Source organism: Phyllobates terribilis, unplaced genomic scaffold (assembly GCF_046119375.1).
Source record: "Phyllobates terribilis strain yellow unplaced genomic scaffold, ASM4611937v1 Scaffold_3__8_contigs__length_932513732, whole genome shotgun sequence".
Taxonomy (NCBI): domain Eukaryota; kingdom Metazoa; phylum Chordata; class Amphibia; order Anura; family Dendrobatidae; genus Phyllobates; species Phyllobates terribilis.
Window position 1 is genome coordinate 367,848,031 of NW_027362763.1, and position 24,604 is coordinate 367,872,634.

Genomic DNA, 24,604 nt, shown 5'->3' on the forward strand with positions numbered 1-24,604 from the left:
AGAGATCTCCACTCCAACTCAGATGGCAGCAAGGTGGAGGTGGGGTATTGGTATGGGCTGGTATCATCAAAGATGAACTTGTGGGACCTTTTCGGGTTGAGGATGGAGTGAAGCTCAACTCCCAGACCTACTGCCAGTTTCTGGAAGATAACTTCTTCAAGCAGAGGTACAGGAAGAAGTCGGTATCGTTCAAGAAAAACATGATTTTCATGCAGGACAATGCTCCATCACATGCATCCAACTACTCCACAGCATGGCTGGCCAGTAAAGGTCTAAAAGAAGAAAAAATAATGACATGCCCCCCTTGTTCACCTGATCTGAACCCCATAGAGAACCCGTGGTCCATCATAAAATGTGAGATCTACAGGGAGGGAAACAGTACACGTCTCAGAACAGTGTCTGGGAGGTTGTGGTGGCTGCTGCATGCAATGTTGATTCAAAACAGATCAAGAAACTGACAGAATCTATGGATGGAAGGCTGTTGAGTGTCATCATAAAGAAACATGGCTATATTGATCACTAATTTTTGGGGTTTTTGTTTTTGCTTGTCAGAAATGTTTATATCTAAATTTTGTGCACTGATATTGGTTTACCTGGTAAAAATAAACAAGTGTGATGGGATTATATTTGGTTTTTATTAAGTTGCCTAATAATTCTGCACAGTAATAGTTACCTGCACAAACAGATATCCTCCTAAGGTAGCCAAATCTAAAAAAACCCCACTCCAACTTTCAAAAATATTAAGCTTGGATATTTATGAGTCTTTTGGGTTGATTGAGAACATAGTTTTGATCAATAATAAAAATAATCCTCTAAAATACAACTTGCCTAATAATTCTGCACAAAATGTAAGTATTTTGATACAATAGAAAAACAGAACTTAATATTTGGTACAGAATCCTTTGTTTAAAATTACAGAGGTCAGACGCGTCCTGTAGTTCTTGACCAAGTTTGCACACACTATAGGAAGGGATTATGGCACACTCCTCCATACAGATCTTCTCCAGATCTTTCAGGGCTGTCGCTGGGCAACCTGAGTTTCAGCTCCCTCCAAAGATTTTCTATTGGGTTCAGGTCTGGAGACTGGCTAGGCCACGTCAGGACCTAGAAATGCTTCTTATGGAGCCACTCTTTAGTTGCCCTGGCTGTGTGTTTCGGGTCACTGTCATGCTGGAAGACTCAGCCATGACTCATCTTCAATGCTCTTACTGAGGAAAGGAGGTTGTTGGCCCAAATCTCGCGATACATTACCCCATTCATCCTCCCTTCAATACGGTGCAGTCGTCCTGTTGCCTTTGCAGAAAAGCACCCGCAAAGTATGATGTTTCCCCCACCATTCTTCACAGTTGGGACAGTTTTTTTGGGGTTGTACTCATTAGAGATGAGCGGTGTTCGACTTGAACTGTTCGCCAATCTCAAATTCGAGCTGTTTTGGGCGGTGTTTGAGTCATTTGACGAACTCAAACGATTTGCAAAAAATTCGGCTGTTCGAGGTTATGTTCGATAACTGTTCGTGCACCAAAACCGTAACTGGATTTTTTCACAGTAATACTGTTCATCAATGTTAATAGACAGTTTTAGTGTAGAGTGGGCGGGGGGAGGGGCAAGGGATGGATCTCTGCAGAAATAATGCCGATCTCCATTTTTTTTTTTTTTCTCCCATTCACAGTGGGGCGGTGCAGTCTGTCAGCCTATCAGCAGCGCACACATGCAGTGAAGTGCTTTTTTTCACACAAGCAAGGGCATGTGTCATTGGCTGTGTATGTCACATGTCCTTGCCCTATAAGACCCAGCCATTTTCCCCGTCGCCACCATTTTATCACTGCTGCACCTGGGTGTTAGACGGCACCGCTGCTGCTGTGGGCACTATACAGCATAACTGTGTGAATTGTGAGCGAATTTCCAGTTTCATAGAGAGATAGGTTTAGTGAGTAGGGACGAGTTCTAATTGCAGCCCTTTTGAGGGTGAGGTTACAGCCGTTCATAGCACTTTTTGCCAGGCAGGTCTGTGCCAGTGCTGTGCAAGTGTTTTTCACAGCATTTGGAGAAATGTAGCTCAGCCAATCCTTTTGGGCCTGTAGCAGTGTCTGTTAGTCATTGGAGTAGCCTACCTGTGTTGCAAGCTACACCACCTGTGTATCTAATAACAATTTTTTACTGCATCTAAGCCAGCCAATCTTTTTGGGCCTGTAGCAGTGTCTGGTAGTCAGTGGAGTAGCCCATCTGAAGCAAGCTACACCACCTGTGTATCTAATAACAATTTTTTACTGCATCTAACCCAGTAAATCCTTTTGGGCATAGTAGCAGTGTCTCGTAGTCAGCGGAGTAGCCCACCTATGAAGGAAGCTACACTGCATGTGTATCTAATTCTAATTTTTTACTGCATCTAACCCAGGAAATCTTTTTGGGCCTAGTACGAGTGTCTTGTAGTCAGAGGAGTAGCCCACCTGTGAAGGAAGCTACACCGCCTGTGTATCTAATTCAAATTTTTTACTGCATCTAACTTAGGAAATCTTTTTGGGCCTAGTAGCAGAGTCTGGTAGTCAGCGGAGTAGCCCACCTGTGAAGCCCATTTCTGTTGTGCGAAGTTGGGGGGAGAGGGCAGAGGAAGGAAGCATGATTCTTACCTCGCCACCAACACAACAAGGACTTGGTCCTCCTGGATGCGCAAGACACATGAGTGCCTTCTTGCTGCACTACCTGCAACATGACCCTCGGATTGTCAGAATTCAAAGTAATCTCGACTACTGGGTTGCCACACTCTTAGATCCCTGGTACAAAAGTAAATTTGCCAAAATAATTCCTGCCATAGAAAGGGATTCACACATGCAGGATTATCAGCAGAGGCTGTTACAGAATCTTACATCTGCTTTTCCACAAAACACCAGTGGTGCATGTAGTGAATCTCACAGTTCTAACTTGCCAACCTTGGGACTGTCGAGTCTTCATCACTCAAACCGTAACAGTAACACCATATCTGCTGGTAACAGCAATTTTGTGGAATCATTTCTCCAATTTTTTAGACCATCCTTTGCAATGCCACAGGAGACAAGTCTGACACATAGTCAACGACTAGAGAGGATGGTACAGGAGTATCTCCAAGTGAACATCGAAGCCATGACTGTGTCACTGGACCCTTGCTCATTTTGGTCTTCCAATCTGGAAAAATGGCATGAGCTCGCCACTCACGCCTTGGAGATCTTGTCGTGCCCCGCAGCCAGCGTTCTCTCTGAACGTGTGTTCAGCGCTGCTGGTGGTGTGCTGACAGATAAACTCACGTGGCTGTCCACTGAGAATGTAGACAGACTCACGTCATAAAGATGAATAAATCATGGATCCGCAAGGAATTTTCTACCCTTGTGTCATCCTGGGGAGACTAAAAGCTTGAGGATTTTGGAAAATCACCTCACCAACCATTTTAAGCAACTCTGGGGCAATTGATGCCACTTAAGTGGTGTCTGTGCCACAATTTTTGGAAAAAATGGAGACTCTTTATGGAGTCCCTTTGCTGTGTTTTACATGACGTTGGCATCGTCAATTCCAAGTGGGTCGGGTCGCTCCCCCCCCTTTTAACCGTAAGAAACTACATTCACTATGGCTTGGGGTAACACAGATGGTTGAGTCTGCAGAGTTGTTTACTCATAATATAGCCTGGGAATCAGAGGTCTGCTCCAAAGCTTCAGTGTCTGCTACTCAGCGTAGTACCCTGTGTATCTAATAACAATTTTTTACTGCATCTAACCCAGCCAATCATGTTGGGCTAGTAGCAGTGTCTCGTAGTCAGCGGAGTAGCCCATCTGAAGCAAGCTACACCACCTGTGTATCTAATAACAATTTTTTACTGCATCTAACCCAGCCAATCATTTTGGGCTAGTAGCAGTGTCTCATAGTCAGCGGAGTAGCACATCTGAAGCAAGCTACACCACCTGTGTATCTAATAACAATTTTTTACTGCATCTAACCTAGGAAATTCTTTTGAGCTAGTAGCAGTGTCTCGTAGTCAGCGGAGTAGCCAATCTGAAGCAAGCTACACCGCCTTTGTATCTAATAACAATTTTTAAATGCTTCTAGCCCAGGCAATACTTTGGGCCTAGTAGCAGTGTCTGCTAGTCAGCGTAGTAGCCCAGCTGTGAAGCAAGCTACACTGCCTGTGTATCTAATAACCATTTTTTACAGCATCTAACCCAGCCAATCATTTTATGCTAGTAGCAGTGTCTCGTAGTCAGCGGAGTAGCCCATCTGAAGCAAGCTACACCACCTGTGTATCTAATAACAATTTTTTACTGCATCTAACCCAGCCAATCATTTTGGGCTAGCAGCAGTATCTCGCAGTCAGCGGAGTAGCCCATCTGAAGCAAGCTACACCGCCTTTGAATCTAATAACAATTTTTAACTGCATCTAGCCCAGGCAATACTTTGGGCCTAGTAGCAGTGTCTGCTAGTCAGCGTAGTAGCCCAGCTGTGAAGCAAGCTACACCGCCTGTGTATCTAATAAATTTTTTCTACTGCATCTAGCTCAGGCAATACTTTGGCCTAGTAGCAGTGTCTGCTAGTCAGCGGAGTAGCCCAGCTGTTATGCAAGCTACAACACCTGTGCTTTGGACACTTAATTTTTTCAAAAGAAAAGCTTCGGGCCCCCAGGACACTCAGTTAAGAGCATCGGGGAGGCGCCCCTAGGCAAAGGGGCTGGGACTGGCAGTAGCATGCCTTGCGACGGACCGCCAAGCTCGATCCTTATAAAAGTTTTTTAACTGCAGCAGCTTTAGTGGACGCTTCAGGAGCTGGAATTACCGCGGCTGCTGGCACCAGACTTGCCCTCCAATGGATCATTGTAAACGGATTTAAAGTGTACTCATTCAAATTACAGAGCCAATTTAAATTACAGAGCTTATACCTGCCATCACCGCGGCGGGGTCTCGACCCACCAGCGGACAAGCACCAGTATTTGAGAGCGTGGGGCTGGCCGTCAGGGTCCACCGTGGCTCTGGCACAAACCCGGCGACACGGAGGCCGCACGGCAGGAACGGCCTGGCCGTGTCGGCTTCGCACTCCAGCGTAGTCTCTCTGCCCGCTCGCTCCCGTAACCTCAAAGGGATGCGGAAGCAGCTTTTCTTCCAAGGGCTGTTCCCCGCCCAGCAGGAACGTGAGGGAGCTCAGGTCGGCCTTCCACCGTACTCCCTTACCTCCCTCGCCCTCTTTCCTTCTTCCGTTCTCCATCTAACCCCTCGGCTCTGTGGTGTCCACTCTCCCTCCAGCTCTCTCCTTCGCACAGGTGGACTACCGTGGGTATTCACACTGTGGTGAATCTTTTGGGCCCAGGCATAAGAAGTCATCAAGGTAATGGATAATATGTGCCCCCTTAGAAACGTCCATGACAACCCATTCGAGGAAGCAACTAAATGCCTCAAATAGTGAGCAGGAACTGGATCACCCCATGGGCAAACAGCGATCTATATAGTATGCTCCTTCCCAGAAGCAGCCCATAGGCAGACACTATTCGGAGGCACAGGTAGTAAGTAACCGGAACGCCCCCCTCAATGTCTGTTTTGGCCTTTAGGGTGCCCCTTCCCAACTTCTTGACCCGCCTGATTGCCTTGTCAAAGGAGGTACAGCATATACTATTGTACTTGGTTCCGCATCGATGTTGTCGATTATTGACCTGCCCCTTGGATATAACAAATGGTGGATTAGTCCGAATGTATTGGCTTCCGTTTTTGGCACAGCTCACAACGGGGATACCACTACGTCTTGTAAGGAAAGTGTTCTGAATGGAACCGCCATTCTACCTCAAGATATTTCTTTTTTTAATTTTCTTGTCACGACGTCTGGGTGTTGGTAGGCTGATTTTAGATTTTTACTCCAGCCTTTCTTGATTTTAGGAGGGCATGACATGCCTATATCTGTGTCTCCTCCTCCTTTTACTCCTCCACCTCTTTTCTTATTGCATGACTATATGTACTTGTCACTTTTCCATGTGTTAGTTATGTCTTCTGAGCAGTTTATCAGATTTTGGACACCTTTGAAGGTGTTTTCTATGTGTTTTCTATGTGTTTCTATGTGTTTTTGTTTGCCTGCCATTGGTTTTAATGGTGTTCGACGGTGTTCGACGAACCATTCGACAAACCATTAGGCGAACCTGCCAGTGTTCGACGAACCGAACCGAACCCGAACACTACGGGGGTAGCTCAACACTAGTACTCATCTTTCTTCTTCCTCCAAACATGGTGAGAGGAGTTGATACCAAAAAGTTTTGTTTTTTTCTCATCTGACCACATGACCTTCTCCCATGCCTCCTCTGGATGATTCAGATGGTCATTGACAAACATCAAATGGGCCTGGACATGTGCTAGCTTGAGAAGGGGGACCTTCCGTACCCTTGCAGGATATTAATCCATGACGGTGTAGTGAGTTACTACCAGTAATGTTTGAGACTGTGGCCCCAGCTCTCTTCAGGTCATTGACCAGGTCCTCCCATGTAGTTCTGGGCTGATTCCAGACCTTTCTCAGAATCATTCTTGCCCCACGAGGTGAGAACTTGCATGGAATCCCAGACCGAGGAAGATTGACAGTCATCCTGTGTTTCTTCCATTTTCTAATAATTATGCCAACAGTTGTTGCCTTCTCACCAAGCTGCTTGTCTATTATCCTGTAGACCAACCCAGCCTTGTGCAGGTCTACAATTTTATCTCTGGTGTCCCTAGACAGCTCTTTGGTCTTGGCCATCATTGAGAGGTTGGAGTGTGATTGATTTAGTGTGTGGACAGCTGTCTTTTATACAGTTAACCAGTTTAAACACGTGAGTAATAAAGATAATGAGTGTAGAGCAGGAGGGCTTCTTAATGAAAAACTAACACATCTGTGAGAGCCAGAATTCTTGCTGGTTGGTACGTGATCAAAATCTAATTTCATGCAATAAAATGCAATTTAATTATTTCAAACTCATATAATGTGATTTTCTGTTTTTTATTTTTCGATTCTGTCTCTCAAGTTGAAGTGTTCCTATGATAAAAATTACAGACCTCTCCATTCTTTGTAGGCGGGAAAACTTGCAAAATCGGCAGTGTATCAAATACTTATTTTCCCCACTGTATATCATAGTTGAAATTTAAGCATTTTGAGCTTGCAAGTTTATTAACTACATGAATTTATATGAAAAAATCAATCAGTAAATAGTTGGAACATGAAGCACGAGAGCTGGCAAAGTAAGATGCAATACCTATTTCGAAATCATCATCATCTGAAATGATATCAGCTTCTGAAACAACTGCTGGTGGCGGACATTTTTTTAATGCATAAGCTGCAATAAAAAAAACAGGTGTTAATTTCCAATTGAATTAGAAATGTAGGCATGCTAATATGCTGCATTTATGGTAAATTGTGCTGAATATTTTCATACTAAGAGAGAATATTGGAAAACTAGTTTATTTAGTCAAAAGAAACCTTTCCATCTGTTCTGTTGATATTGCTGCACATCTCTTATAATTGACATTCACGTTGCATGGATTTATACAGCGTCATTTGTATAATTAAAGGCATATTGGCATACAACTGTACAATATTTTTAAGAAATTGTTGATCAAATAAAAAATAAATTTAGTTTTCTATACTTTTAAGGGAATCTGTAATAGGATCAATCCTCTTAAGCTATCTATATGGACATGTATGTAATAGAAAGTTGAATAAAATGATACCTTGAAATCTGTGATTTGATGTTTTATTCCAGAGTACTCCACATTTTTATAATATGTAAATGAGCTATTAAGATCTATGGACTGGACATAGATCTCCCCGAGAATTGGCCTACGGAGCTTATTTTAAATGACAGGGGGCATTACTTGTATGAGAAATGTGATGAATGACAGTCTTCTCTCCTGATCTACATGTTTTACACTGGAAGCGCCCCCTTACATTTAAAATATGCTCTGGAGGCGGATTCTCATGGAGATCTATGCCCAGCCCATACATCTTAACAGCTCATTTACATATTATGAAAAATATGAATTTCTTGGAATAAGACACCAGATGGCAGATACCAAACCATAATTTTATTCAACCTTCTATGACCTGCTTGCCCATATAGATGGGGGGTTAAGAAGGTGTTTTCGACTGACAGATTCCCTTTAACCTCTTAACGACTTTGGGTTTTTCCATTTTTGCTTTTTCGTTTTTTACTCCCCTTGTTCCCAGAGCCATAACTTTTTTATTGGCCATGTGAGGGCTTGTTTTTAGGTGGGACAAGTTGTTCGTTTGAACAACATCCTTGGTTTTACCATATAGATTACAGGAAAATGGGAAAAAAATTCAACGTGTAGTGAAATTGCAAAAAAAGTGCAATTCCACAATTGTTTTTTTTACCATGCTCACTAAATGCTAAAACTGACTTGCCATTATGATTCTCCAGGTCATTACAAGTTTGTTGATATCAAACATGTATAGGTTCTTTTTTATTTAAGTGGTGAAAAAAAATCCAAAATTTGCAAAAAATAAAAAAATTGAGCCATTTTCCCAGACTCATAGTGTCTCTATTTTTCGGGATCTGGTGCCGGGTGAGGGTTTATTTTTTGTGTGCCGAGCAGATGTTTTTATTCATACTATTTTTGGGCTAGATACGATCTTTTGATCACCTGTTATTGCATTTTATTGCAATGTTGCGGCAAACAAAAAAACGTAATTCTGGCATTTTGATTTTTTTTCTCGTTACGTCATTTACCGATCCGATTAATTCTTTTGATATATTGATAGATCAGGCGATTTTGAATGTGGCAATACTAAATATGTGTATACTTGAATTTTTTTATTGTTTTATTTTGAATGGGGTGAAAGGGGGTGATTTGAACTTTTATATTTTTTTATATTTTTTTACTTTTCACTTGATTCAATAGACTCCATGGGAGACTAGAAGTTGCGATTATTTGATCGTCTGTGGCATACAGGTGATTATCCGATCGCCTGGGTCTAGCAGAAATGCTCACTTGCTATGAGCGCCGACCGCTGGGCGGTGCTCATAGCATCCCGGAAATGACAAATGCAGGGGTCTCCTTCAGACCCCTGGTTTTCATGCCAACCCATCTGTGACCCATTGTCATGTGATATGGACACCGATTGGTGGGACTTATGACGTCCTTCTGCCTCGGCCATGTTAAATGTCGCTGTCAGAGATTGACAGTTGCATTTAACTAGTTAACAGCCGCCGGTGGATCACTATTCCACCCGCAGCTGTTAGAGGCACATAACAGCTGTACAGATAAGCTGTCATATGCCCGGTAACATGCGGGCTTAGCGCCGGAGCCTACATGGAGTGCAGGGATACCACCAAGGATGTATGAGTACATCTTAGGTGGTAAAGGGGTTAAAGAAATGCAATATCATGTTATATGTCTTGCAAACTGACCATGAAAATTTAGGACAAAGAATCCTCCAGTTGAAAAGTCACTGTGAAACCTAATCAGTACTTGGTTGGATGTGCTGTATGCTGTTTCTAGAGCTGTATTTCCACTAAACACCCCCAACTGTGGGGAATTTTGGTCGACTCCATCCCTAATAAAAAAAAAAAAAGGAAATTATAAATTGCATTGTATATACAGTGTTAATGGTCACATACAATATGTTGAACTCATTTTAATATGTTGCTTTTCATTGTGTCATTTTTTTTGCAAACATCCCAATTTGCTGCCCACATATGAAGAATAAGCATATTACAGTCTATTGTATCTTATAACTGCATTCTTCAGCCACCATTCGCTTCAGCAGTCAACTGTTACTAGATTGGAATATAAAAAAGTTCCATGTTGTCATCCAGGAGACCTTTGACAGCATCACAAATTCCTTTTATGTTGTCTTCGTAGGCGGCAATGTCTGAATTTTTATGGAATCCTCATTCTTTTGTGATGTGTGTTCAAGTACATCAGAGATTAGCAAGGGGTTGCTGAAAATCATTTAACTCATGGTCTTTCATTGCTTTCTCAGAAGTCTTTTTTATACCACCTGAGTCTACTATATAGTTTAGTATAGAATGTCTAAATTGAAAGCCCAGTATTTTACTTCACAGGAGATCATATCAGAGTTTCCAAATTAACTCTTCTATTCTTCTATAAGTACAATGTGTGCGAAGGAGAATGTATAGCTTGCTAAATATTCGTATCCTATCCAAGAAGGAACAGAGCTTAAAAAGACCTTGCTTTGATAAAGAATGCTGTATATATGGAGACTTAGAGTTTGGGATATGCGAAAGGAAGAAATTCATGGTAATTGTACCACATACTGCATGGATTTTCTGGTAGTTAAAGTTCAAAGACAATGTGTAACATAAAAAAAGACAATGTATATATATATATAAAAAAAAATCTATATTTCTATCTATCTATCTAGTGGATGGCAACATATAGCCTATACAATGAGCAGAATTGTAAAATAACACGTAAAAGATAAACATATGGTGCACAAAGGAAAAGGCAGTATACAGCCATAATTCTTCCCAAGTCATATTCTAGATATTTACATATATATAGACACTATAATACAACTAGAGAAGAATTATGGCTGTATGTTGCTTTCTACTATGTGCACCATATGTTTATTTTTATGTGTTATTTTATAATTCTGCTCATTTTAGTCATCAGTAAAATGGCTGTAACTTTTCCTAGAACAATCAATATGGCGACATGAGAAATGCAGCACTCATACTAACCATAAGACATTTCATACTGTATTAACTATTTCTTCCAAAGAATTTCTAATAAGATGTGAGAGTTCCAGAGAAGCAGAATGTTGATGATTGATTACTTATTTAATGTGTGCTATGCATGTATCTATAAAAATTGATTTGTTTTCCGAATTCATGTTCTGACCTTATGTGTTATTATTTTACTTCTTAAAAATGTCAAGTCGCAGTCCCACATCCATTACATAGTTGCAGAGTCAAGGAAAAAATAATCAATTTAAAAGCAATTTATTTGTGATGGGTCACATACCATACTGCAATGTAATCATTCACTGGTTCGGTCTGAAGTAAAGTAAAGTTAATATAAACCCCGTGACCCTGTAGGACACAAATAAGCCAAGCACAGTCCTTTGAATTCGGATATTCATCTGGAAATCCTGGTGAATAAATAGTCCCATTCTCTGATGATACATTGTATCCACAAGGTGCTGAAAGAGAAATATATCATAGTAACAGACAATAGGGCTCATATGTGTAAAAAATTTGGAATAAATACAACAGAAAATATAGTGTTCAGCACAGACACCATAGTATCCATATCTCAAGGAGAAACTCACCAAAATTACAAATAGTGAGAGATTTGTGAATTATTGTGAGATAAATGAAGGGATCTGGATGTGTCTAGATGACATTTTCACTCAACCCAGTATATAATATTGAATGTGACCCATTGTTCAAGCTATGATTTGTCATCTAAAACACTTGAAACTTAGAATTAAACAGACCTGATGATGATCCTCACACCAACATGTGGTTCCTTCTCCAGATTTCCTAATGCAAACTGCATACATTACTTAAATAAATCTCATAGACTTGATGAGGCAGGTGTACTTGCTTTGAAAATCCATATCAGAATATATAATCCTTAATAAAAGTTTTCCCACCTGATATTACAAAAATCTTATCATATCCTATTCCTTCCTTTTAAGAAGGCAAGATTTTGGTGGAAGGTTCCTTTAAATTACTTTTGTAAGGACTATGCAGTGTAATTTCTCTGTAGCCCAAAGGTTTAGCTACCTTTCATTTTATGGTTCTATAGTTCTCATGGTGAAATATTTTAGCTTGTATTGCATAAGACTAACAAAGAAGAAAAGATCTTTTAAAGAACCAGACGTAAATTCCGAGCAATTAACATTTGCAGCTCTTGACTCTTATATATGTCAATGCTGCAAGTGAGTGAAGAGACATTAGTCCACTCACCTCTTTATATATGTCAATTCTGCAAGTGAGTGAAGAGACATTAGTCCACTCACCTCTTTATATATGTCAATGCTGCAAGTGAGTGAAGAGACATTAGTCCACTCACCCCTTTATATATGTCAATGCTGCAAGTGAGTGAAGAGACATTAGTCCACTCACCTCTTTATATATGTCAATGCTGCCAGTGAGTGAAGAGACATTAGTCCACACCTCTTTATATATGTCAATGATGTAAGTGAGCGAAGAGACATTAGTCCACTCACCTCTTTATATATGTCAATGCTGCAAGTGAGTGAATACACATTAGTCCACTCACCTCTTTATATATATCAATGCTGCAAGTGAGTGAAGAGACATTAGTCCACTCACCTCTTTATATATGTCAATGATGTAAGTGAGCGAAGAGACATTAGTCCACTCACCTCTTTATATATGTCAATGATGCAAGTGAGCAAAGAGACATTAGTTCACTAACCTCTTTATATATGTCAATGCTGCAAGTGAGTGAAGAGACATTAGTCCACTCACCTCTTTATGTATGTCAATGATGCCAGTGAGTGAAGAGACATTAGTCCACTCACCTATTTATATATGTCAATGCTGCAAGTGAGCAAAGAGACATTAGTCCACTCACCTCTTTATATATGTCAATGATGCAAGTGAGCAAAGAGACATTAGTTCACTCACCTCTTTATATATGTCAATGCTGCAAGTGAGTGAATAGACATTAGTCCACTCAACTCTTTATATATGTCAATGCTGCAAGTGAGTGAAGAGACATTAGTCACTCACCTCTTTATATATGTCAATGATGTAAGTGAGCGAAGAGACATTAGTCCTCTCACCTCTTTATAAATGTCAATGATGCAAGTGAGTGAAGAGACATTAGTCCACTCACCTTTTTATGTTTGTCAATGATGCCAGTGAGTGAAGAGACATTACTCCACTCACCTCTTTATATATGTCAATGATGCAAGTGAGGAAAGAGACATTAGTCCACTCACCTCTTTATATATGTCAATAATGCAAGTGAGTGAAGAGACATTAGTCCACTCACCTCTTTATAAATGTCAATGATGCAAGTGAGTGAAGAGACATTAGTCCACTCACCTCTTTATGTATGTCAATGATGCCAGTGAGTGAAGAGACATTAGTCTACTCACCTCTTTATATATGTCAATGCTGCAAGTGAGTGAAGAGACATTAGTCCACTCACCTCTTTATATATGTCAATGATGTAAGTGAGCGAAGAGACATTAGTCCACTCACCTCTTTATATATGTCAATGATGCAAGTGAGCAAAGAGACATTAGTCCACTCACCTCTTTATATATGTCAATGCTGCAAGTGAGTGAATAGACATTAGTCCACTCACCTCTTTATATACAGTACAGACCAAAAGTTTGGACACACCTTCTCATTTAAAGATTTTTCTGTATTTTCATGACTTTGAAAATTGTACATTCACACTGAAGGCATCAAAACTATGAATTAACACATGTGGAATTATATACTTAACAAAAAAGTGTGAAACAACTGAAAATATGTATTATTCTCTAGGTTCTTCAAAGTAGCCACCTTTTGCTTTGATGACTGCTTTGCACACTCTTGGCATTCTCTTGATGAGCTTCAAGAGGTAGTTACCAGAAATGGTCTTCCAACAATCTTGAAGGAGTTCCCAGAGATGCTTAGCACTTGTTGGCCCTTTTGGCTTTACTCTACGGTCCAGCTCACCCAAAACCATCTCGATTGAGTTCAGGTTTGGTGACTGTGGAGGCCTGGTCATCTGGCGTAGCACCCCATCACTCTCCTTCTTGGTCAAATAGCCCTTACACAGCCTGGAGGTGTGTTTGGGGTCATTGTCCTGTTGAAAAGTAAATCATAGTCCAACTAAACGCAAACCGTATGGAATAGCATGCCGCTGCAAGATGCTGTGGTAGCCATGCTGGTTCAGTATAACTTCAATTTTGAATAAATGGCCAACAGTGTCACCAGCAAATCACCCCCACACCATCACACCTCCTCCTCCATGCTTCACGGTGGAAACCAGGCATGTAGAGTCCATCTGTTCACCTTTTCTGCATCGCACAAAGACATGGTGGTTGGAACCAAAGATCTCAAATTTGGATTCATCAGACCAAAGCACAGATTTCCACTGGTCTAATGTCCATTCTTTGTGTTCTTTAGCCCAAACAAATCTCTTCTGCTTGTTGCCTGTCCTCAGCAGTGGTTTCCTAGCAGCTATTTTACCATGAAGGCCTGCTGCACAAAGTCTCCTCTTAACAGTTGTTGAAGAGATGTGTCTGCTGCTAGAACTCTGTGTGGCATTGACCTGGTCTCAAATCTGAGCTGCTGTTAACCTGCGATTTCTGAGGCTGGTGACTCGGATAAACTTATCCTCAGAAGCAGAGGTGACTCTTGGTCTTCCTTTTCTGGGGCTGTCCTCATGTGAGCCAATTTCTTTGCAGCGCTTGATGGTTTTTGCAACTGCACTTGGGGACACATTCAAAGTTTGCCCAATTTTTCGGACTGACTGACCTTCATTTCTTAAAATAATGATGGCCACTCGTTTTTCTTTACTTAGCTGCTTTTTTCTTGCCATAATACAAATTCTAACAGTCTATTCAGTAGGACTATCAGCGGTGTATCCACCAAACTACTGCACAACACAACTGATGGTCCCAACCCCATTTATAAGGCAAGAAATCCCACTTATTAAACCTGACGGGGCACACCTGTGAAGTGAAAACCATTTCCGGTGACTACCTCTTGAAGCTCATCAAGAGAATGCCAAGAGTGTGCAAAGCAGTCATCAAAGCAAAAGGTGGCTACTTTGAAGAACCTAGAATATAAGACATATTTTCAGGTGTTTCACACTTTTTTGTTAAGTATATTATTCCACATGTGTTAATTCATAGTTTTGATGCCTTCAGTGTGAATGTACAATTTTCAAAGTCATGAAAATACAGAAAAATCTTTAAATGAGAAGGTGTGTCCAAACTTTTGGTCTGTACTGTATGTCAATGCTGCAAGTGAGTGTAAAGACATTAGTCCACTCACCTCTTTATATATGTCAATGATGTAAGTGAGCGAAGAGACATTAGTCCTCTCACCTCTTTATAAATGTCAATGATGCAAGTGAGTGAAGAGACATTAGTCCACTCACCTCTTTATGTTTGTCAATGATGCCAGTGAGTGAAGAGACATTACTCCACTCACCTCTTTATATATGTCAATGATGCAAGTGAGCAAAGAGACATTAGTCCACTCACCTCTTTATATATGTCAATGATGCAAGTGAGTGAAGAGACATTAGTCCACTCACCTCTTTATAAATGTCAATGATGCAAGTGAGTGAAGAGACATTAGTCCACTCACCTCTTTATGTATGTCAATGATGCCAGTGAGTGAAGAGACATTAGTCCACTCACCTCTTTATATATGTCAATGCTGCAAGTGAGTGAAGAGACATTAGTCCACTCACCTCTTTATATATGTCAATGATGCAAGTGAGTAAAGAGACATTAGTCCACTCATCTCTTTATATATGTCAATGCTGCAAGTGAATGAAGAGACAATAGTCCACTCACCTCTTTATATATGTCAATGATGCAAGTGAGTGAAGAGACATTAGTCCACTCACCTCTTTATGTTTGTCAATGATGCCAGTGAGTGAAGAGACATTAGTCCACTCACCTCTTTATATATGTCAAGGATACAAGTGACTGAAGAGACATTAGTCCACTCACCTCTTTATATATGTCAATGATGCAAGTGAGCAAAGAGACATTAGTTCACTCACCTCTTTATATATGTCAATGATGCAAGTGAGCAAAGAGACATTAGTCCACTCACCTCTTTATATATGTCAATGCTGCAAGTGAGTGAATAGACATTAGTCCACTCACCTCTTTATATATGTCAATGCTGCAAGTGAGTGAAGAGACATTAGTCCACTCACCTCTTTATATATGTCAATGATGTAAGTGAGCGAAGAGACATTAGTCCTCTCACCTCTTTATAAATGTCAATGATGCAAGTGAGCGAAGAGACATTAGTCCACTCACCTCTTTATATATGTCAATGCTGCAAGTGAGTGAATAGACATTAGTCCACTCACCTCTTTATATATGTCAATGCTGCAAGTGAGTGAAGAGACATTAGTTCACTCATCTCTTTATATATGTCAATGATGCAAGTGAGTGAAGAGACATTAGTCCACTCACCTCTTTATAAATGTCAATGATGCAAGTGAGCGAAGAGACATTAGTCCACTCACCTCTTTATGTATGTCAATGATGCCAGTGAGTGAAGAGACATTAGTCCACTCACCTCTTTATATATGTCAATGCTGCAAGTGAGTGAAGAGAAATTAGTCCACTCACCTCTTTATATATGTCAATCATGTAAGTGAGCGAAGAAACATTAGTCCACTCACCTCTTTATGTATGTCAATGATGCAAGTGAGCGAAGAGACATTAGTCCACTCACCTCTTTATGTATGTCAATGATGCCAGTGAGTGAAGAGACATTAGTCCACTCACCTCTTTATATATGTCAATGCTGCAAGTGAGTGAAGAGACATTAGTCCACTCAACTCATTTCTCTGGGATAGACTGACCTGAACAATGCCATGCAGGAATAGCCATACTTATGAATAAAACCTGACTGAGGGGTGCTACTATAAGTATTAGGGATGAACGGACCCGTGGAAGTTCAGGTTCTGGTACCTGACCCGAACTTTAGTCCAAAGTTCGGTTTGGTTACCAGAAGTGTACCCAAACTTGAACCAAAACCTGAACCCCATTGAAAATAATGGGTACCCAAACTTTGGAGCAGGAAAATATTCTCTCTCTCGTCCCTGGACTTTACCTTGAACTCCGTACATTAAAATGGACTTACGGTAGAAGTCAATGTTCGGAGTTTAGCACCAGACACTACATACTAAACCCAAAATTTTGAAGTTCGGGTTCGCTCATCTCTTTTTAAGAAGAATTGTGGCCACAACTAGTAAAACAGAGCAAGTTCATATAGCTTTATATTTAAAGTCTAATTTTGCAGCCGTCAGCTAGAATTCCACTTTAAATTTACTGGTGGAAGATTTTTAATTGTGAATGCAATTATTGCCGTTAATTAATTTATTAATCATTACAGAGACAGATATTATTTTTATAAAACTTATTAGAGTTTTATAAACATCACAAAAATTATTCCTCCAATTAACTATATAAAGAAGAGGAATCAAAGTAAAAAGCAAAAAGGTAAGCCTGCTTTTTTCCTCCCTGAAAAAACTGCTTGTGCTCCACTTTACAAATAATTAATGTAGTCATTAGTTTTGTTTAAATGAAGGTACAGTGTGTTACACTTCATTTAAGCCAAGCTGTATAAAATGAGCATTATTGTGGGCTTTTTTTTCATGACTACAAAGTTATTGACTACTTTTTCTTCAGATTATTAACCTTAGCAACAAAGGTTTTGTGAAGCATAAAATGCAGACACAATCATTGCACTATGAGAAACTGCTGAATACTTCCGCAATAATGAAACATTAGGGCTAATGAATCACAAAGCAAATAGCCCCATTTATGGCATCATATTTAGTTGTCTCCAGAGAGAGAAGGTGCAAGTGGTAATGTTAATCTCCTTAACAATAAATAACTGCTTGTTAAGAATGCCATGCTCCTTATACACATGGAACAAAGAACTTCAAACCAACTCCGGTGATAAGATTCAGTTTATATGCCTGAGTTACAAAGTCAGCACTCAATACTTTTTGACCCTGTATTAATTAATTTCTACTTTTAAAAAATATAGCCTTCCACGCTGCTCCCTAAAACACTAAAAAACAAAGTAATTGGCAAACAAGCTCTTAAGATAATGCACTTACCTTCACATCTTGGAAAAGGATAGTTCCAATTTCTATTAATACCATGCTGGCAAGTGAGAACAGCGTGTCCTATCAGAACATATCCTGGATAACATTCAAAAGTTATTGATTGTCCCACGCTATAATCTGAATTAATGATGTAGCCATTCTTAAATGGATGAGGATCTGGACAATTTTGCAATTCATAAGCTGAAAAAAAAGTCAACGGATAAAATAAATTAAAGTGATAGCTGCAGACAGTTTTAGAAATCAAAGTGTTTACAAGGCAGGGAATTAATAAGATTTTAAACAAAATAGAAGACAAACGAAATTGAGAGCCTGGAGATTAAATTAAATGTACCTCTCTCGAAGACTGCTACTTGGAAAAGTCTTAGCTGCCTGCTGCCGCCATTAGGAGGTCCAATCAGTACATAGTTGTGTACCGTCTAATTGACTTAAATTGTAGTATTTTTCAGCATTATATGGATCAAATCTATAAACAGCAGCAGCAAATAGCCAAGATTTTTAGCTTACAGGGGAGTAAAAACTTCATACAAAGTAAACTATTTATTAATACAGTAAAAGTGAGGGCTGGTGGCACTAAACAACCTACGATCAGCTACTTGACTGTTGCTCAGTGGCTGCTTAATAGCCTCTTTACAGAGGCAGGCATGCTTCAGATGTGCATTGAATGGTCTTTCAGTGGGTATTGGTTGCTATTGTTCTTAGCAGTACAGATCCAGTGAAAATCCTGCAGAACCAGGATGATGCGCTGCAAAGAACAATGATCTTTTGGGCAAACCAAAAGATAATTTCACCCAAGGAATGATCATTTTGCATAAACATAAACACAGATTGCATACCACTTCTAACTTGCAACAAACCAACATATCCAAGGGCTACATGATAATTCCAGAAAATTAAGCGATATATGCTAAGATTAAAAAATTACAATCTATGCAACCAGTAATTATATGAAATGCTGATCCACGGCTGTATTTTACACTGTTTCCTATTTATTTTAATATTTCCTTTTTTATTAAAGTTGAGTCTAATAAAATTAAAATGTTTTAATCTTAGCATATTTCACTTAATTTTCCGGAGCTAGCATGTAGCCCTTGGATATGTTGGTTTATAAACATAAACATAGCTGGATCAATCAAAAGAAGGAGGTCCTGCTCTGATGTATGTTTCACCTAAGCTTTCTCAAGGAGAGAGAGAGTGAGAGAGAAAGTTTACGTGAAATGTATGCTGAAGCTGGAACTTCTCCTTTTGTTAGGTCCAGCTATATTTATGTGATATTTTTATGATTTTAACCTAGTTTTTATAGGTGTGTATTTGTACCACAGGTTTCTCCCTTTTTTCACACTTTGGCTCTTAATTATTATCTTGTTTGAGTGTCATTACCATATATGTGTTACACTATATATATATACAGTACAGACCAAAAGTTTGGACACTCCTCATTCAAAGATTTTTCTGTATTTTCATGACTATGAAAATTGTACATTCACACTGAAGGCATCAAAACTATGAATTAACACATGTGGAATTATATACTTAACAAAAAAGTGTGAAACAGCTGAAAATATGTCTTATATTCTAGGTTCTTCAAAGTAGCCACCTTTTGCTTTGATGACTGCTTTGCACACTCTTGGCATTCTCTTGATGAGCTTCAAGAGGTAGTCACTGGTAATGGTCTTCCAACAATCTTGAAGGAGTTCCCAGAGATGCTTAGCACTTGTTGGCCCTTTTGCCTTCACTCTGCAGTCCAGCTCACACCAAACCATCTCGATTGGGTTCAGGTCTGGTAAATGATGGTCCAACTAAACGCAAACCGGATAAAATAGCATGTCGCTGCAAGATGCTGTGGTAGCCAAGCTGGTTCAGTATGCCAATCAGAACCAAAGATCTCAAATTTGGACTCATCAGACGAAAGCACAGATTTCCACTGGTCTAATGTCCATTCCTTGTGTTCTTTATCCCAAACAAGTCTCTTCTGCTTGTTGTCTGTCCTTACCAGTGGTTTCCTAGGAGCTATTTTACCATGAAGGCCTGCTGCACAAAGTCTCCTCTTAACAGTTGTTGAAGAGATGTGTCTGCTGCTAAAACTCTGTGTGGCATTGACCTGGTCTCTAATCTGAGCTGCTGTTAACCTGCGATTTCTGAGGCTGGTGACTCGGATAAACTTATCCTCAGAAGCAGAGGTGACTCTTGGTCTTCCTTTCCTGGGGCGGTCCTCATGTGAGCCAGTTTCTTTGTAGCTCTTGATGGTTTTTGCAACTGCCCTCGGGGACACTTTCAAAGTTTGCCCAATTTTTCGGACTGACTGACATTCATTTCTTAAAGTAATGATGGGCACTCATTTTTCTTTACTTAGCTGCTTTTTTCTTGCCATAATACAAGTTCTAACAGTCTATTCAGTAGGACTATCAGCTGCGTATCCACCAGACTTCTGCACAACACAACTGATGGTCCCAACCCCATTTATAAGGTAAGAAATCCCACTTATTAAACCTGACAGGGCACACCTGTGAAGTGAAAACCATTTCCGGTGACTACCTCTTGAAGCTCATCAAGAGAATGCCAAGAATGTGCAAAGCAGTTATCAAAGCAAATGGTGGCTACTTTGAAGAACCTAGAATATAAGACATGAAAATACAGTAAAATCTTTAAATGAGAAGGTGTGTCAAAACTTTTGGTCTGTACTGTATATATACCCTGGTTATAACCTCTTTACATATATAGTGATCCTCTATGCTATATTTACCATAAGATTATATGCTGTTGACCTGCCTTGCGCAGTCGCTTCACATATAATGTTATTCTAATACATTGTGTAGCTCCCAATTCATTGTATGTATTTTTATGCTATATGATATATACAGTTTTATATTTAATAAAAATATATTTATATTTATATATGAGTGGTTAAATGTCATTTTCTAGGTCTTTGTCATTAGGAGCCTACTGGTCATGCCTTTTGATGAAATAAACCCAGTCAATGATGGCGCCTCCGAAAAAGAGACAGATCACTAAGAGAAAAGTGACCTGTCAGTCAAATACGTGATGCCGGTGGTGGGCAGGGAAAAGGGAGAGAGCACGGCAGAGCTGGAAGGTCCCGTCCTGCTGCACTTGTGATTAAAATTTCAAGAGTGGCTCTCGCAAAAATGCCCGAAATAAATACTATAAGCAAGGTTTGAATGTGATAAGCACTTTTAGTTAGTGGTCGAATATTTTGCTGACAAGTCATTTTTAATTGATCCTGCTGCTTGTCAGGGAATCTCTTTCATATTTCTCTTAGATACCGAGATTGACACGTGACTGAGAATTTGATCCTGACTTACTTTCTCATTTGATAATTTATAACAGTATGGATAGACATAGGAAGAGGTTGCCACATTCATGAAATTTCTGTCAGAAGACAGCCAGGTATTCAAGACCATGGATAGCATATGTGTATTTTTTCCAGGCACTATAGACTGCATATTTGTATGACTAGTCTTGCCTGTTGCAGCACTAACTACACTGTGGAGCTATGTGTGGAGCTAGGTGTCTTGATTGTGTGTCTTGCCTGTTGTGTGTCTTGCCTGTTGCAGCACTAACTACACTGCCAAGCTATGTGTCTTGAGTTATTCAATTACTACTATTATTACGACTACTACCACTTATACAGTATGTGCTTGGAAGAAGGGAAAGAGTAATGTTGCTTGTTGGGCACAATGGAATATGCAATTATGTGCCAATATTTCTACTATGCTGTTATGAAAATATGGACAATACTTTTTAAAGGGCACAAAAGTATGAAATAATTGTATTGCTTCAAAATGGTACTGCTGTAAAAATTAACTGGACGCATTGTGACAAATAACCAGTCGGACAACTTAAAATTGAATCTGTCACTAGGTTTTTGTACCCCATCTGAGAGCAGCGGGATGGTGGGGCTGAGACCCTGATTCCAGTGATGTATCACTTACTGGGCTGCTTGCTGTAGTTTAGATAAAATAACACTTTTATCTGCTACAGCTCTACAAGGCCTGTAAATGTTGACCTCTCTATAATCCCATTCACACCACTGATTGGCAGATTTCTGTAAACACTGTTCATAGGCAGAAAGTTGCCAATCAGTGTTGGGAGCGGCATTATACACTGCTCACGAATACGGAGGACTATATGGCAGCAGGTTTACTAGTCCTCCAGGGATAATCTCCTGATGATGAAACAGTGATTTTATCAGAACTGTAGCAAGAAGCCCAGTAAGTGACGCATCACTGCAATCAGGGTCTCGTTATCTACATTATGCTGCTCTCAGATTAAGTGGCAAAAACCTGGTGATAGATTCCCTTTAAGTAAAGGTTCGCAAACCATTCCCTACATATTTTACCCAACATTGTATTAGAGGAACTAGTAATTATTTTCTTTGTCTTGAAGTCATTATTTTGATTAGATACATTACATAAGTGTAAAAACAACAGATGACAGTAAAAATGATCCACAAATAAATCATAATTCTCCAAAGTTGCCTAAATATTTGAGCACCCAGCTATAGAATGGTAATTATACCAGTCTATAGTTCATTTCAAAAGGACCCAAAATGTCATTTTAAAACTGCTCTTTTCGATGCTAATAAAATTTACTCACATTTCTTTACTTATCTACTTTACCTAATAAATGGATTTCTCATATTTGATATTAAATTCCCTTATTCTGGGTGAAGAAAACGTTAAATTTAAAAAATAAATTAAAATAAAAAAATAAATCTATAAACATTTTGAAAATCTACAGGGAACCCTGATAGCAAGATGACCATGAAAGCTTTTGATATAACTCAATAAAGAATTTCAAATAAATGTTCTCCTCAGCATGGTAATAACAAAATATATCATCACACGAGGTCTTTAAAAGTACAGTATCTTCTGCAAATTATGGTAGCTGGTAAATCAAATGTACATTTAAAAGATAACTATTTATATTACATCACTGTCGACCGTAATTAGTACTGTTAGATTTATAAAACTAGTAAAATATAAATATCTTCAAAGCAGCCACATGAATTTGTGAAGCATGAGCTATAAAAACAAGAAGCCTCATAAAACAGCATGTTTTCGGCTATTGCTGAAGCACAAAATGTTCCTGTCCTTCCCATATGAATTAAATAGATTTTTTGTAAAAATGATAATACAACAGCAGATTAAATAGTCAAGAATAAGGGCAAAAATTGAAAACCGACAATTACATTCATTTACTTATTTAACACAATGTATAAAAACAAAATGTTGAATATATGAGATAAAATTAAGTGATTAGAAGTAGATTATTAAGGCATTCAATTGCATTATTAACCCTTCCTTGCTCCAATTCAATTATAGAAATAAGAAAAAAGTTCATTTCTATACTATAGTTTGAGTCGTTAGAAATATGCTGCCTGTTATCTGCTAACTGTTCAAAATGCATTTGTAAAAAAAAAAATTACACACAGGCATGCATAAATATTATGCCTGTGGAGGAAGCCGAATTCTTTATTGCATGTGAAAGGTTACAAAATGTAATTTGATGTGCATAAAAGAAAACAACTTTTCATACTGCTCCAAATGTCACTGCGAAAGCAATCTAAGTATACGAGGCACTACAAAATTGTACAGAAGTAGTTTCTGTTTCATGTACCTATAGTAGGCATTCTAATTTTCCTATTTCTTCAAAATCTACCTCTCTTTGTATTCATCTACTATTACCTTCACTTTTCAGCTGCTAGTCATCAATAAGCTTAATTCAAATACTTATTACTTGAAGAAGATAACTCAACTTTCTTAAAGAGGTACTCCTATCTTGTAAAGTAATGGCATATCGCTAGGATATGCTTTCACATTATGATCAATGGTGGAGAAGACTGGATCAATCTGTGGGGATCGACGACTTTGAGTGGAATTTCCTTAAATTCTCAGATTCCCACAAATTCAAACACTTTGTGATTAGATAAGTGAGGATCTGAAAAAATTAAAAAATCCAGCACCATTTTACTTACGGTCTGATGACATTAGGCATAACCAGGCAGGTTTACCCATAATGTATGCACTGCATCCATCACATCACATGCTCTAGTACAATCAATCAGAAGGACTATCAGTGGGACTATTAAAGATTAGGGATAGCCAAGCAATGCCAGAGGCAACTGCTACCCAAATCAAAGATGATGACTATGATGATAATGATTCTCTGGTGGACAAGACCTGAGAACCAGACAGGTGTGGAGAGGAGGTGATCTTATCAGAGAAGGAGGGTGTTGGTGTTGGCCTTGGTAATGCACAGCGTGAGCAACCTGCAACTAAAAGATCCTCTGGGGCAAATCCACATGTTCATAGTCAGCTCTGAAGCAGGCATTACTGCACATGATGTAGGAGACTCAAGAGTGCTGGAAATCTGTGGTTATAGTCATGATGGTAACTCTTATGTGATGGAATCTCAGCTTTTGGGAATTTTTTTCCCACATTAACGGAGGACAAATCTATTGCAGTGTGCCGGCTGTGTTGTTGGAAAATAAGCTGTGTACATCCAGAAAAACATCAACTTGGATGTATTTCACTCCATCAGCAGGTAAAATGGCATCATCTGCTTATGTGGGGAAAGCAAACTGACCAACAAGATGAGGAAGGCTCAAGTTACCCTCTTCATTATTGTCTTTCTGATAACCAGTTCGTACCCAGAAGTAGTGCCTTGTCATTGACGTCAGTCCCATCATCATCCTACTATACTCTATACTCTTCTTTCTCTTCCTCTATTGCGTCACCAGTTAACCTATTTTGTGCCTGAGAAACGTATGT

At 39.4% G+C, this 24,604-nt stretch overlaps 1 protein-coding gene across 2 annotated transcripts in view; it reads right to left on the bottom strand.

Moving 5' to 3' along the window:
- Nucleotides 1-24,604, bottom strand: part of CSMD1 (CUB and Sushi multiple domains 1) — a 2,980,041-nt gene that overhangs the window by 495,454 nt on the left and 2,459,983 nt on the right. For both annotated transcript variants that reach the window (XM_073675393.1, XM_073675394.1), the window contains exons 42-45: nt 17,808-17,996; nt 10,971-11,148; nt 9,392-9,537; nt 7,217-7,297 (exon numbers count right to left, since the gene is read on the bottom strand). In XM_073675393.1, the coding sequence (XP_073531494.1) occupies nt 7,217-7,297; nt 9,392-9,537; nt 10,971-11,148; nt 17,808-17,996 (594 nt within the window). The remainder of the gene's footprint in view (nt 1-7,216; nt 7,298-9,391; nt 9,538-10,970; nt 11,149-17,807; nt 17,997-24,604) is intronic.